The sequence below is a fragment of the Cotesia typhae genome, unplaced genomic scaffold (genome assembly GCF_013202065.1).
Source record: "Cotesia typhae breed Kobodo isofemale line unplaced genomic scaffold, CoteBio_Ctyphae contig_22, whole genome shotgun sequence".
Lineage (NCBI taxonomy): Eukaryota > Metazoa > Arthropoda > Insecta > Hymenoptera > Braconidae > Cotesia > Cotesia typhae.
The window spans coordinates 4,444,104-4,459,211 of record NW_027423728.1 but is presented as its reverse complement, the minus strand read 5'-3'; the positions used below and the strand labels follow the sequence as shown (position 1 = coordinate 4,459,211).

General features: G+C 32.4%; 3 protein-coding genes across 4 annotated transcripts; 1 reads left to right on the top strand and 2 right to left on the bottom strand.

The window, feature by feature from the left end:
* Positions 1–181: 181 nt before the first annotated feature.
* Positions 182–2,596, bottom strand: LOC141524172 (uncharacterized). 2 transcript variants are annotated; one of them, XM_074237867.1, is made up of 3 exons: positions 1,997–2,596; positions 1,416–1,616; positions 182–1,140 (listed from the first exon to the last, which is right to left on the bottom strand). In XM_074237867.1, the coding sequence occupies exons 1-3, from the start codon at positions 2,267–2,269 to the stop codon at positions 961–963; spliced, it is 654 nt and encodes a 217-aa protein (XP_074093968.1). In that variant the 5' UTR covers positions 2,270–2,596; the 3' UTR covers positions 182–960. The 2 variants fall into 2 exon arrangements, with proteins under 2 accessions (XP_074093968.1, XP_074093967.1); XM_074237866.1 differs by having other exon boundaries at positions 182–1,194; positions 1,997–2,590.
* A 420-nt stretch (positions 2,597–3,016) lies between these two features.
* Agps (alkyldihydroxyacetonephosphate synthase) lies at positions 3,017–7,601 on the top strand. The gene is made up of 5 exons (XM_074237861.1): positions 3,017–3,311; positions 4,272–4,361; positions 4,818–5,098; positions 5,649–5,937; positions 6,233–7,601. The coding sequence occupies exons 1-5, from the start codon at positions 3,220–3,222 to the stop codon at positions 7,314–7,316; spliced, it is 1,836 nt and encodes a 611-aa protein (XP_074093962.1). The 5' UTR covers positions 3,017–3,219; the 3' UTR covers positions 7,317–7,601.
* Positions 7,510–14,190, bottom strand: Hel89b (histone acetyltransferase 1). Its single transcript, XM_074237858.1, has 4 exons — positions 14,041–14,190; positions 13,678–13,725; positions 8,096–13,571; positions 7,510–7,874 (listed from the first exon to the last, which is right to left on the bottom strand). Exons 2-4 carry the CDS (start codon positions 13,686–13,688, stop codon positions 7,677–7,679), a joined length of 5,685 nt encoding a protein of 1,894 aa, XP_074093959.1. The 5' UTR covers positions 13,689–13,725; positions 14,041–14,190; the 3' UTR covers positions 7,510–7,676.
* Between the last annotated feature and the right edge of the window lie 918 nt (positions 14,191–15,108).

Here is a 15,108-nt window from a genome sequence, read left to right as displayed (position 1 = left end):
CTTATTAAAAAAATGATTACAAGAAAATAAAAATAAAAATTCAACATGTAGAAAATTTAAAAAACTATAAATGCAATTTTTTAAAAATATTTTTTCACTTCTAATTTAATTAATAAAAAATTAAAAAATTTTGAAACGTCTGCTTATATCAGTATCATAAAAAAGATTAATTAAAAGTATATTTTGAGATTTTTAATTATCAATTTTTTTTTTTAATTTATTTTAATATTCAGTTTTACATTAAAAGATAATAAAATTAATGAATATCTATTATTTTCAGTTTCTTGAAAAACAAAAAAATATTTATAAATATACATATGTTGATTTTCCATTCACTCAGTCTTTATTTCTTTTCACAACAGCAAGTTTAAAAAGAAATTAAATGAACAAAAAGTATTTTATAAAATAACAAGTTGATCGTAAAGTGTAAATAAGCTTAACCCATACTTTTAATTTATGCGATTTGTTTTGTTAGTGGACGGAATAAAAATAAAAGTATATATAATTATAATTTGATTATAATTAAAAAATGTCATAAAATGTACGGATTGAACGCTTAAATAAAAAATAAAATAAAAATTACATACATTCTATAACTTAACAATAACAACTAACATACCTTAATTAGGAATTGTTAATAGAGTGTAGTTTTTATTTTTACATTTTTTTTTCTTCAATAGTTGTGTATTGAATGAAATAAAAAAACAAATTATCTTTTGCTTTCGCAGAATCACAGAGTTTTTCTATAATTATTTTTAACAGATAAAACCAAACAAAAAACTATAGTATCTATAGTAATGAATTTCAATTGTTTGCAATAAAGTGAAGGTCGAACAATAAAGTTAATTTAATAGTTGTTAAACAACAAGAGTAACTACATGACTTATTCTAAACGAATAAAATGGAGCGCAAGATAAGATAAAGCTTTTTGTATACAAATTACTCTAAATAATCATGTACTCAGCCTGCTTGATTAGTAGGATGACCGGATTGATTGGTGACTGCTGATGGAATAGCTGTTGAATCTGGCATTAGCGTGTGTGTTTCTTCCTCCTGATCTGACATCGGAACAGCTCGCGTTTCATTTATGATCTGCTTGTTGGTCATCTGGCTCGGCACCTCGGTGAGTACTGGCCCGTACTGCGAAGTGGAACCCACCAGCAAGTCAGTTGATGGATTCAAACCGCCCAACATCTTTCCTCATACGCGTACATAAGGTGTAATAATGAGCAAGGGATAATAAACGCCGTAGCAACGAGCATACCGGCGGTTTAAGTAAAAAAATAAAAAAAATAAAAAAAAAAGCCAAATAAATAAATAAATAAATTAAATAAAAGTAAATACATAAATTAAAAATAAAATAAAAAAATAATAGGAGGAATCCAATGGAATCTGCTATTTAAATAAAATCTTACCTGTCCACTTGCACGACTGATTCCACCTCTCTGTGATTTTCCACCGTGCCGGAAGAAACGTAACCAAGCCCAAAGAGCACCCATTACTAATCCTATCAGAGTAATGCTGGCTCCAGCAGCTAATGATCCTTTAGGATCTTGATTCATTACATCTTCCATTTTAGTAGTTGTGTCAGATTTTGAGCCATTTTTCGAATTATCCTGCAACGTAAAAAAATTTTAAACAACAGCCCGCTTATCAATGAATTAATAATACTGAAGTTAGCCGTCAGCTGTTAATTTAAAAACATTTTTTTAATAAATTAACTACAATAAAAAAATGCTTCTAAAAATGTTCACTTGTAATTTTTATTAATTTTCACACGTGGAATTTTTTAATAATAATTTAATTGCTATAAAATTATAAAAAAATTTTTAATGTCTGTCAACTTCAGTGTCATAAATTTTAAAAAAGTAAAAGTGAAACTTTTGTAACAAATTTTTTTTGTACTAATTTATTTTTTAGATGAAATAAAAATTTAACAGGTTGTCTGCTGATTTCAGTATCATATAAATTAAATTGACTTGAATAATAACAATACCTGGACTACTTCAGAAGGTACAGAACTTCCAGAAGCTATTACATTAACCATCATCGTGGTGAGCCCAGCAACAGTAGCACAAAGTGCAACTGACAGCAATACCCATTCTAGCCATTTTCGTGTGCTTACTTTGTGCCTAAAAATAATTCGTGAAAATCCATTTCTTATTCCAACACCACCTCCAACTCCAACACCACTTTCATTGCCATCTCCGTTGGCTTCATAACTGTAACCCACTGTCGTAGGTCGATAAACAGCTGCACTGTCAGGCATGCTTTGTTGAATTAAAAAAATAAATCTGCGATAAAATCGTCGTTTAATCAAATAGTCAAGACTCTTTTAATTAAAATCTACAACGGCGACCAGGAGCTTATCATGATAATGATTAACGAAATAAAAATCTTAACAGAGCTCTGTTTTAGTTTTGCGTCAATTAATTATCTCCAAGTCTTGAATTTTTAATTAAAAAATTTTTTTTAAATAAATTTTTGATTTTTATTTAATATTTTTTCATCTTATATTTTGTCGCAAAACACAATGTTAACAACACTAAAAAAAAGGTACTGCTAAAAGATGACAAAGATAAATTGCAAGACAACAGTGATTATAATCGTCGTTGATGTCGTCAGTAAATTAATGTTGATTCACAAGGAGCGTGTTTGTCAGTATTAATATTTTTGTAAACATGGCTTACTTTCTCTTGATACCGGCATTTGATAGGACGTTATAATAAAAGTCACTTTGATTGGTTTACACAATTTAGAATTTGAATTTCGCGCTTAAAATACTCATTTCAATTGACCATTCAAATTAGCTATGACCGAGTAATGCACATGGAATTTCTGTCAGTGTAAATATTTTGTGTTTTATTGCATGATGTTGATTATATTTATTTAATTAAACACATATGTCTGGACAAGAGTAATAAGAATTACAAGAAACCGCGCGTTGTAAGTTCGGCATGTTGCCAATGGGCGGAGCTTACTCTCAGGCGGGGGCTGTATCGATTTAAATTTGGTTTATCGGTGTATGGCGGTGCCGAGTAAGTCTAAGCTCGTGTCTGATAATCAACACGGCGTCATTTAGTATGAACAAAAATTTCGTTCCGTGAACTTTAGTAACAAAATTTATTTTCTTATCTAAACTTCGTATTGTTAACACCAAAAATTTAGTTAAATTTGTTTTAAAAAATTGTTATTAATAATTAAAAAATAAAAAAAACTATGTCTAAATCGGAATCTAATAATTTAAGTGATAACAATAATAGTCGTGATATTAATCCGACAAGTGTTAAGAGTACTGTCCCTAAAATCAGGTCAGTTTTATAATTATTTAATATAATAAATTTTTATATCATAGATACAAATGTGTAGTGTTACATCAAACTATTGTGTACATTGTAACTCTATGTTTATTCTAATATTAAGAGTATTTTAACCACGCCTTCAATAAGTGTGACTCAGTATATAATAATTTTCTGTAATTTACCAGTAGCTTAAATAATTATCCCTTTTTTAATTTATATATTTAAAAAAAAACTCTAGTAATTTTATAAATATTTTACTTGAATTATATTCTAACAAAAAGTCGCTGTCGGTAATAATTGGAATCAATTATTATCAAAATTAATAACACTGAAGCTGACAGATATTAAAAATTTTTTTATAACTTTATAGCAATTAAATTATTAAAAAAAAAAATTAATTAAAAATTATCACATGTGAAAATTAATAAAAATTACAAGTGAAAATTTTTAGGAGCATTTTTTTATTGTAATTAATTTGTTAAAAAAATTTTTAAAATTGACAGCTGACCGCTTATTTCAGTATTTTAAAAATTAAGTTATAAAAATATTTTTTTATTGAACAAATTATTACAAAAAAATAAAAAAAAAAAATTTCATCTGTTCTAATTTAATTATTGAAAAAAAAAAAAATTAAAAATGTCGGTTAACTTTAGTATTATTCAATTATTACTGACAGTTACATTTCAAATAATAATCACTAGAGTAAATTTAAAAATCACAACATTTAAATCACGTGTTTATTATCACATCTTGTTTTTACCTTTCAATGTTTATATGATACATTCTTTGGAATTAGATGTCACTTTAGTAAAAACAAATTGTCAATTATAATCACAATAAACAAAAAATTAATTAATTATTATATTTCTGGATAGATATACTGCATATTAATTATAACTTGTTGAAAAAAATTGATGTCAAATTATAAATACCATTAACATCAACTATAATTATTGATTTTTATTACAGGCAAGAATTACTCAAGTGGAACGGATGGGGATACAAAGATTCGGAATTTGTTGTTAAAGATAATTCAATTATTGAATTCACTGGGTCACGGTAAAAACAAAATAAATATTTATAATTTATAATAATAAATATAATTTTCTTTATAATTCAAGTACATATGCAAATTTATATAATTACAATATCATGTATTTGCGATAGAAAAAAAAAAATTAACGCATTAGTTAATAAATTTAATATTTTTATTTAAAATGTTTTTTTTTCCGCTTCAGTAGATGTGAAACGTAATTTGTCGTTAATTCTTACAAGTCCTCTATTTTTGTATGTTGTAATACTTAAATAAATAGTCTTTCTCGTTAAAGAATACATTGCTTTTCAACTCTTCAATAGAGTTGCTTTATTTGTACAATAAATTTTAAAGTTAAATTTTTCTATACTTAAATACTCTTGAGTTAAATACAAATCTTCAAGTATGTTTTCACCTGACAAATATTATTAAGTATTGTGATGATTAAAAATGCTAATAGATACTGTTGTTTATTGTTCAAGGTACCCGATTGGAAACCTGCAGTTGCCTTACTTTACGCAATGGGTTCAAGAAGTCCTTGGAGTAGATTTGACAAAAAGAACACCATCACAGTCATTACCAGTATCTTTCCCTGATCCAATACTCTCTCAGGACTTTCTAGATGCTGTCAATGAATTACAAATAGCTTTTTCTACTAATGGCATGGACAGATTGTTTAGGGCTCATGGACATACACTTCGTGAAATGATATTGTTGAAACATGGCCATTTCGATAGGATACCAGATATTATTCTTTGGCCAAGTAAGTCTCAATAAATTTATTTTCTCATTAAATTTAAGTTTGTTTGTTCAACTATTGTATCAATTTAATTTATTTATTTCAAATAAATTATTACGGTACACAAGTATAGTTTATAAAAGTTAATTTTTTAATATAATTTTAATATATAGTTAAAAAAAAATAAAGTAAAAGTTAAAGCGCATAAAGAAGTTCAATCGTATGAACAGGTATTAGTCTTTACGTATTTTCCTGATAAATACAAGTAATATTAGTAATGAATACGCGATAAGATATGGACAGTAATTGCTTTAAAATAAAATAAAAGTATTTTAATGTAAAAAAAAATTTTTTTTATCGATAATTTTATGAACAAGATTATATACTTTTTTTGTTAATTTTTCAAACGATAATTTATGAAAATTAAAATCTAATCAAAAATTCTTGGAGTAAAGTTATTAACGTCAATCCATCTGTGATGATTCAATGAATATATTATTAATTAATCTATACCTACAAGTTGTGTCAATTAATTTATAAAGAAGTTATATTAACTTAGTAAAATTTATTCCAGAATGCCACAATGATGTTGAAAGGATAATACGAATATGTGTAAAGTATGGAGTCGCTTGTATACCTTTTGGCGGTGGTACTAGTGTTAGTGGAGCTGCTACTTGCCCTACAGAAGAACGTCGCACGATAGTTTCACTAGATACATCACAGATGAATCGGATATTGTGGATTAATAGAGAAAACCTCGTTGCTTGCTGTGAAGCAGGTATTATCGGACAAGATCTTGAGCGAGAATTAAGATCAAGAGGCTTAACATCTGGCCACGAGCCTGATTCATACGAATTTTCTAGGTAATTTATTGTCGTTTTAATTTACCGTACAATAATATTTAATTTATTATAATAGTATAATTCTCAGGAACTTGAAGTGGAAAAAAACACTTAATCTGATCATATTGTTTAATAATAATTTGTTCCTTTTTTACAGTTTGATTGATGAAGTTGTAAGATATAACGAAACGTTGCAACATTTAAAAATCTAGCACTGAGTGTTTTTTTTCCCGTCCAAGTTCCTGAGAATTATACAATTATACTTAACATCATGGATGATAACATGAATCATAATTTAATTTAATGTTTTTTTTAGTTTGGGTGGTTGGGTAGCAACAAGAGCGAGTGGAATGAAGAAAAATACATATGGAAATATAGAAGATTTAGTCGTACGAGTAAGAATGGTAACAGGGAGAACAGAAGATCCGTCGTTGACTTTGGAAAGAGGCGCGCAAGTACCACGTATTTCCAGTGGCCCGGATTTCGATCATGTAATTCTTGGAAGCGAAGGTACTCTTGGTGTAGTTACAGAAGTTGTTCTTAAAGTCCGTCCATTACCAAAAATAGTAAAGTACGGAAGTGTTATCTTTCCGAACTTTGAGAGTGGTGTTGATGCGATGAGAGAAGTTGCACGCCAACGATGTCAACCATCGAGTATTCGATTGATGGACAATGAACAATTTAGATTCGGTCAAGCATTACGACCTGACAACGGTTGGACAGATAAGATTATGCATGCCTTTAAACAAGCTTATGTTACAAAAATTAAGGGCTTTCAATGGAACGACGTGTGTGTAGCGACTCTTTTATTTGAAGGATATGAAGCAAATGAAGTGGCTGCTCAGGAAAAAAAAATCTACACCATTGTTAAGCAATTTGGCGGCATGGCTGCTGGAGAAACAAACGGTGAGCGTGGTTATATCCTAACATTTGTCATTGCTTATATCAGAGATTTGGGATTAGAATACGGAGTTTTGTCTGAATCTTTTGAAACCTCTGTACCTTGGAGCCGTGCATTGTCACTTTGTCGAAACGTTAAATCTCGCGTGTCACGCGACTGCAAAGAACGAGGTATAAAGCACTATCTTATGTCTTGCCGAGTCACGCAAACATACGACGCAGGATGTTGCATATACTTTTATTTGGCATTCAATTATATTGGTTTGCATGAACCTGTTGAAACTTATGAAACAATAGAAGAAAATGCAAGAGCGGAGATTCTTGCTAGTGGTGGTTCTATTTCACATCATCATGGAGTTGGAAAAATGCGGGCTAAATTCTATCCTGAAGCCGTAGGTGAAACTGGAGTATCACTTTATCGTGCGATGAAAGAACATTTAGATCCTAATAATATATTTGCTGCGGGTAATTTAGTTCCTAATTATAGAGCGAAATTATAGACAAATTGAATTTTATTATTATTATTATTATTATTATTATTATTATTATTATTATTATTATCAGCGTCATTATTTAATAAATATTTATTGTTTGAGATAATGTTAATCACAAGAAAAATTAGAAAAAAATTTTTACGATAAGGAGCTTTTTATCTCAATGGTGAAAGTTACCAAATAAATAATTCAAAGTGAGTTCTTTTGGTACAAATGCGAAAATGTATTTGCATTGTCGTTTTTATAAGTTATTATAAATAAAGAAAAAAAAATATAGACATTTCAAGCGTTCTTACGTTCTATTTACTTGGATGAATAATTTTATTTTGATCTGCAGCTGTAGCTGTGATACTGTAAATAATAACCTCACAAGTTGGATCCTTTTAACGTTGATAAAAATGCGTCAAGGTCATACTCGTCATCATATTGTTGTTGTTCCCACAATTCTGGTATTATTTCTAAAAGTGATCGACTGACTCCAGGAATCGAACTGATTGATCGTGAATTTTCTCCTTCATCAGCTCTCTTGTGTTTACCATTTTCCAAAGAAAATAAATCTAATAACTGAAACATAAAGTAAATATTTTAGTCAACTTTATTTATTTACTAGCAACCTTGCAGTCACTATGTGACTGCCGTGACTTGTGAATTATAAATAAATAAAATGTTGCTTTATTAAATAATAAATTTAGTTAAATTGCACTGTAATTTTTCAACTATTGACGTTTTTAAAGAAATTTTTAAAGCTTATCCCGATAAATAATTATTTTAAAACAAATACTTACTTGTTCGGTTCGCATAGTATCTAACGATGAGTTATCGATAGTGATAACAGTGTTAGCCGTATAAAGTTTGAATTTTTGCAGTCCCATTATTTTTTCTTCAACAGTTGACCTAGTTATAAGCCGATAAACATTAACGACCTTTTTTTGACCAATTCGATGAGCTCGATCCATAGCTTGAAGATCTTTCATTGGATTCCAGTCATGCTCAACAAAAATAACTGTATCTGCACCAGTTAAATTCAATCCTAGTCCACCAACTTGTGTTGTTAGCAACAGTACATCAATAGATGGATCAGCATTAAATTTCGAGACAATCGCTTGTCTTTGAATTGCTGGAATACTTCCATCCAGTCTGAGATACGTTACAGTAGGTAAATGAATACTGAGAAGATCTTTTTCAACAATATCCATCATGGCTTTTAATTGACAAAATATAAGAGCTCGATGTTGACTGACAAGTTGTTGGGTTGTTTGCTGACTATCAATTAATCCCGAAGGCGTTGATGGCTTTTGTTGCTGTGTTTGTCCAATACCACAATCCAAAAGTAATTGTTTCAATGCTGGTAATTTTGCGCTGTGATCTATATCCGATAAATTAGTTTGTTGTTGATCCAATTGCGATCTAATTTCATGATACAGAGGATGATTAGGACCTAAAACTAATTTCGGATGATTGCAGACGTTTTTCAAATAACGAAGTGCCTCGAAAACATGACCACGTGATGGAGAAGATGCAGTTGATGGTAATGTTGAATTAGACATAAGCGTAGCTGAATGACGGACACGAAAATCTTCGTAAAGTCTTTTTTGTAACACAGATAATTCGCAGTAGTAATCCTGTGTAATTTTCGGAGGTAGATCCTTAAGAACATCCTCTTTATTACGTCGTAAAAGAAAAGGCAATACTTGTCGATGAAGAGCCTCCATTGCAAGTGCTCCAGCTTCTTGTTCTTTTGGTCCGGCTTTAGATTCTCGACATGCAAGTATTGGTCTTGAATATTTAGCAGCGAATTGTTTTTCACTACCCAAAAAACCAGGCATAAGAAAATCAAATAGCGACCACAATTCAAGGACATCATTTTGAACAGGTGTTCCTGAAAGGATTAATCGATGATAAGAGCGTAATCTTTTAGCAGCTTTGGCATTTTTAGTTTTTCCATTTTTAATTATGTGACCTTCATCTAAAACACAGTAATTCCATTGGATAGCTTCAAAAAATTCAAGATCTTTACGTACAATGTCATAACTGGCTACGATCAATCGATATTGATGAACGTGAGGCCGTAGTTTTTCTCGATCGGGTGGAGTTCCAGAGTATTGTAATACCGGAAGATCTTTTGTCTGTAAAAATTTTTCAGCTTCCCAAACCCAGTGACCCGTCAACGTCGTCGGGCAAATAACGAGGCTCGGTGGAGCATCTTTATTACGGTCGTGATCCAAAGCAAGAATACACAAAGTTTGAAGTGTTTTTCCAAGACCCATATCGTCACAAAGAACTCCATGTAATCTATAGCGATTTAAAAAATCAAGCCAATTTAGCCCTTGTTGCTGATAAGATCGTAATTCTGCAGAGACTTTAACTGTTAATTTAGTTTCAGGAATGGTGCGAGGATTCAGCAATTGTTCAAGAAATTTTCGTTCTTGGGTTTTTTCTTCAACCAGATGCGGAGGATCAGCTATAGATCCAGAATCTAAAGGTAATAATTGTATTAACGTTGCAAATGTTGCATTACATACAAGCCGGACGGATTGATTTTGATCAGACATTCTACCAAGAAGTGGAACCATAAAAAGAACAGCAAAAGGTACAACATTAACGCCAAGATTTTCAATAATACAAGTAAGTGCTTCTGCAGCACCTTGACGACGTAAATCACTTTCAACTGGAGTTGAAAGACCTTTAGACACACTGGTATCAGCAGTGTGAGTTTCCAAAAGTGGTATTACAGAACGCACTACTTGTCCCATTGTAACTTCAGTATTTAAAACAGCAAATGTTGCTATACAACGTGAAACCATATGCCGAACGACTTTATATGGATGAGCCAAAAGACTACATAGTCGTGGTAAACATTCTAGTACTGGAGGTAAAAGAGATTTATCAAGACTGGGTACTACAATTTCTATAACTTGTAAAGTAAAAATTAAATTGTTTACTTGTTCAGTGCAATCAACTTGACTTTGTAGAGATAGATCAATTTTATTGTGATTTTTCATTATGATTATTTCCCAAAGATGAGGTAGACGAGTTGGTAACTCAGACCCGATTAGTTTTACGATGGCTGTAAGTGCAAATGTAGCACCTCGACGACGGTTTCTAGCAGCTTTGGCTTCTGGTTCTTCATGAGCTAATAATTCTTCAAGAGGTATTTCTGTCGCTGGAGGTCTACCGGGACCTCTTCCACTGCTTGATCCTCCGATTCCAGTTCCTCTATTATAAGCAATACGTTCTGCATGTTTATGCCGATTATTAAGAGTTAATATACCGTCAAAGGCATCTGATTCACGGTCTGTTACACGAGGTGTAAATTCTACATCAGAGCATAGGAATGTGCACAGATTAGTAGTTATTTTATTATTAGGAGAAGGCGTTCGATTGGTACAAAGATCAACTAAATGAGCTAAATGTTTAGCCGCAAGCTTCTGTAAATCTTCATCTTCTTCCCGTTTTATTGCTTCCATCAAGGGCTTCACCAAAGGATTCAATGGCTGTGGCGGTTCAGGTAAGCAATGTAGCATAGTCGCTCCTCCAGAAAGTGCAGCCATGGCCATTACATTTAACGATAATTGTTGAGCAGCTGTACTCGATGCTCCAACTTCAAGTGTTTTTCTTCTTTCTTCAAGACTTGTTACGAGTTTTGGTTTTAATTTGTTCAATGCCGCTCCACTTCCAAAACCGGTACTTGTTCCACTATTTAAAGCTTGGAGCCCTATAATAGGCTTCGCTGCAAGACTAGCTATTTGATCAAGATTCAATACTCCATTGGTATTATCAGTGTCAATAGGCAATATAAGTTTATAATGTTTTAAAGTAGCTATATAATCTTTACTGTCATGTAAAAGTCTCGTAAAAGCACCAGCTATTTCGTCATAGTATGTGCATTCATTGAGACATCCTAAAAGTTTATCTCGCAAGCTATTTGGTATTTCTGGAGTGTTAGGATGTTCTAGAGCTGCCCAGTGAGCAATTGTCAGGCCTACAACAGTTCGCTGAAGCGCAGATCGTGATGCAAGATGGGCTAATAGTACTCGAGCGTAACAAAGAGCTGGACTAGGAATATCTGGAGTATAAATAACACCTGGAGCTGGTTTAACAACGTATCGAGATAATAAACCAAGCATTCGTGTTACCATAATACGTGCTCGGACTGAATTTGAAAGTCGAATACTTTGAGGCACTGTTTCAATTCCACCAATATATACTTTAAGTTCAGACGTTGATTTTCCTGTGACACTGATACTGCTACAACCAGAATCTGACTGTCCATCTCCATTTGTTTGGCCACTTTTTGATGTTCCTTTTGATGGGCTAGAGTTAACAACATTTATATTACTGTAATTTATAAGAAGACCAGAATTAAATGGTACATTATCAGGTTGCATTGCTAAACAAAGCCAAGTACTGACACAAGGACAAGCTGCATGAAGAAGTAATTCAAGATCACTGTAAGTTACAAGATTTTCCCATACTTTTTCAGCTACTTCTTGAATAGCAGTTACATGCTCAATTAAAACACGTTGAAAAACATGACGTAAAGCCTCTTGAAGAATTATACTACTTTCTTCGCCCCACCTTTCCTTTCTATTTTCTTCGTTACTTTTGTCTTCTTCAGTTAGCGTCTGTAAAGTTTGTAATGTTGCTTTACGTACACTTGAACTTGCATGACTAAGAAATGGCCATAATCGTGGTAATACTTGTGACAGTGGTTGTGGTGATAAACAAGCTCGTGCGGTGGGTAATGAAAGAATAGCCGCAAGTAATCCCATAAAACTATTACAAGCAGCCGCAAGGTCATCTTGATCACGAAGAAGTTCCCAAAGTCGAGCAATTACTGCTTGAAGTTGATCAGGTTTTAATAATCGTGGCAGTGTTGAAGCTACTGGAATAAGTGCACTGGCAGCTGCTGCTCCAACGTCATCTACAGGATCAGAAAGTCCCCGTATTACCGCTGGAAATGAAATAGGAAGAATTTGATCCAAAAGATCATCTCTCACTGCGAGTAAATATTTTAATGCTAAAAGAGAACCGTGTCTGGCCTCCCATTCATCATGTTCTAAAAGCTTTAACAAAACTTTTACTATTCCCATAATGCTTTTACCCCCATCGTTGGGTAGTAAAAGGACTAAAGAGCCTAAAACTTGAGCACAAGTTTCACGAACAGGCGCGACTACTTGATCAGATACAAAATCGCCAAACCGATCAAGCCCGAGTACACAGAGAAGGCGTAATGCGGCATCTATTATCCAACGACGATTACTTTCTTCCATCACCTCTTGGGTTTGATCACGTGATTTACCAGCTCCTTTACCGTGAAGTCGTACAAATTCACGCAATGCTGTGGCTGCCCCGTGTCTTATCTCCCATTTCTGACTAAAAAGATCTTGACAGAGGCTTTCACTAAATGCTTCCAATGGCCAATCTAATGTTGTATCAGGCCAACAGCCCGTGCCATCAGGTACCGCTGAAACACATGTTTCATCTTTTTTTGGTTCGCAGTTTGAGCTTACATCCGTTGAGACTACATCCTCCACCTTTATTTTTTTTTTTAGAGATTCTACATTATCATTTGGCTGAATTACATTGTTCGTTGTCTCAAGCTGCTCTTCTGGTTCCCGCGATCGTTGCTTTGATATTGATTGCCGAGCTTTACGCTTAGCTCGATTTATTTCACGTCTGCTCAATCCACCAGACTGCTCGAGTGTTTCACTTACAGATATTTTATTCGATTGAGCTTGAGAAGATTTAACAGGAAGTGCTAAATCTTCGGCGGTAAACAGTTCCGAAGTGTCCACTCCGATTAGCCGTGGATCAAGTCCTAAATTAACAGCTAGTAATTTTTCTCCTTGACTACCAAAAGACTGCTGTTGATCACCATCAGCAATTATTAAATCGTATTCACTACCTTCTGATCCAGTCAAATGAGTACTTTTTGCTAATACTTGGTTCATATCAAAGCTTTCAAATGTTAATTGATTTTTTGAATTTTCATTCCGTTGAGATCGATTTTCATTCAATGACTCACTTTTTATTGGCTGGGGATCCCATACAGGTACTTGAGAGAGAATAGCTTGTATGGCTTGAGCAGCTGACACTCTGGTGTCCCATTGTGGTGATTTTAATAGTCCCGATACACGTGCTAACAAATGATGAAGCTCGTGTGGATGAAGCCTTTGAACTTCACCCAACTGTTGAGCAGCCGCTTTTTTTGTTGCTGAATTCGTTCCAGTCTCCAGTAATATAAATAAACGATCCAGCCTAAAAAAAAAATTTATTAAATACTATTCTGTTGTAAATATATTTTTTATATTTATTTATAAATAAATTTATGGATAAAAATGTGGTAAAAAATTTTTATTGATACCTCGATGCCATGACTTTAAATTGTAGTTAAACTTTTTGTTTCCTAAATCTGGAAAAAAAAAATTATAAATTGAAAATTAATTAGTCTAAGTAAATTATGGCAATTTTTAGAAATTAAATAAAATACAAAAGCTAATGGAAAAAAAAAAATGAACTCTTTACAATGTACATTTAGTATGTGACCAAGTTTACAATAAATTGACTGTATAAAAAAAATTTTTTTATCAAATGTTAAATTTGAAAACATAAGATATTATTTGATAAATAATATTGTAACAAGGTAGTATATTGCTTAATTGTTTCCACTTGAGTCACGTCAATATGGATGATAAAGAGTAATTAAAAACAAGTTGTTGTTACGTACCTTAAACAAGAATGTCGTTTATTTGCTTTTAGCGTCGTTATCAATTTAAAATAAATGTTTAGACATTCAGCTAACCCGCATTGCCATTTCCCATTTGACAGGAACTCCATATATCACATTACGTTCTAAACTATTTAAAACTTTATACCTGTATGCTAGCTTTTGCAAAATTTTCGGAGAGAAAAGCATCTTACAAGCATCACATTTATACTGACAGCCATATTGCTGAGTGACCTGAGTTTTGTCCCCCTAATTTTCACTGATTGGTCAAGTGATGACGCTCACACTGCATTTCACTTCAACAAAAACCAATCACCGATTGTCGGACGTATGTAGTTACATACGTGTAAGTATATAATCATTTATAATATTTACGATGTTATGTCCTCCTCCTGGTGGACAACGATGGAAATCTTTATTTAAATTTAAATTTATCGAAGTGGTCTTTAATTCTCCCGGGAATATTGAAATACTCAACTTTATCAACGGGAATTTGTATGATGAGGAAAATGGAATTAAATGAATATAAATTAAATAAAGAATTGAACGAAATTGGTTTAACTGAATTGAAATATATATATATATATATATATATATATATATATATATATATATATATATATATTCACTAAGAATTTACAAAAATTGGAAACCGAGGTGATAAGTCTGAGCTCGAATATTATTCTGATTCTTTCTCAAAAATGTCTAAGTCCGACTCGTACCACTAGAAGTGGCGGGGGTGACTCTCCCTACCATCCGAGTATTCCGCTGTACCGGTCTTTTGGCAACGTTGATTGGTCCTTCTCCTTTTCACTGGGTCCTAGCTGTTCTCCTACTCAGGTACTCGTCTTTTCCGACTGTTGTTGAACTACCTGGGCTCGCCAGCAGAGTTGTCCGAAGTTTTCATCATCCTTGGGAATTTACCGGACTGAGTGGTTGAGCTGGACTCGTCATAAATGAGGGTCACAAATCGGCTCAGATTATCTTCTCGCATTTTTTATACATTTTATATTTCTTAAGTAGAGAGCAATTAGGTAGTAAATTTATATTTTTTATGGCTTAATCCTC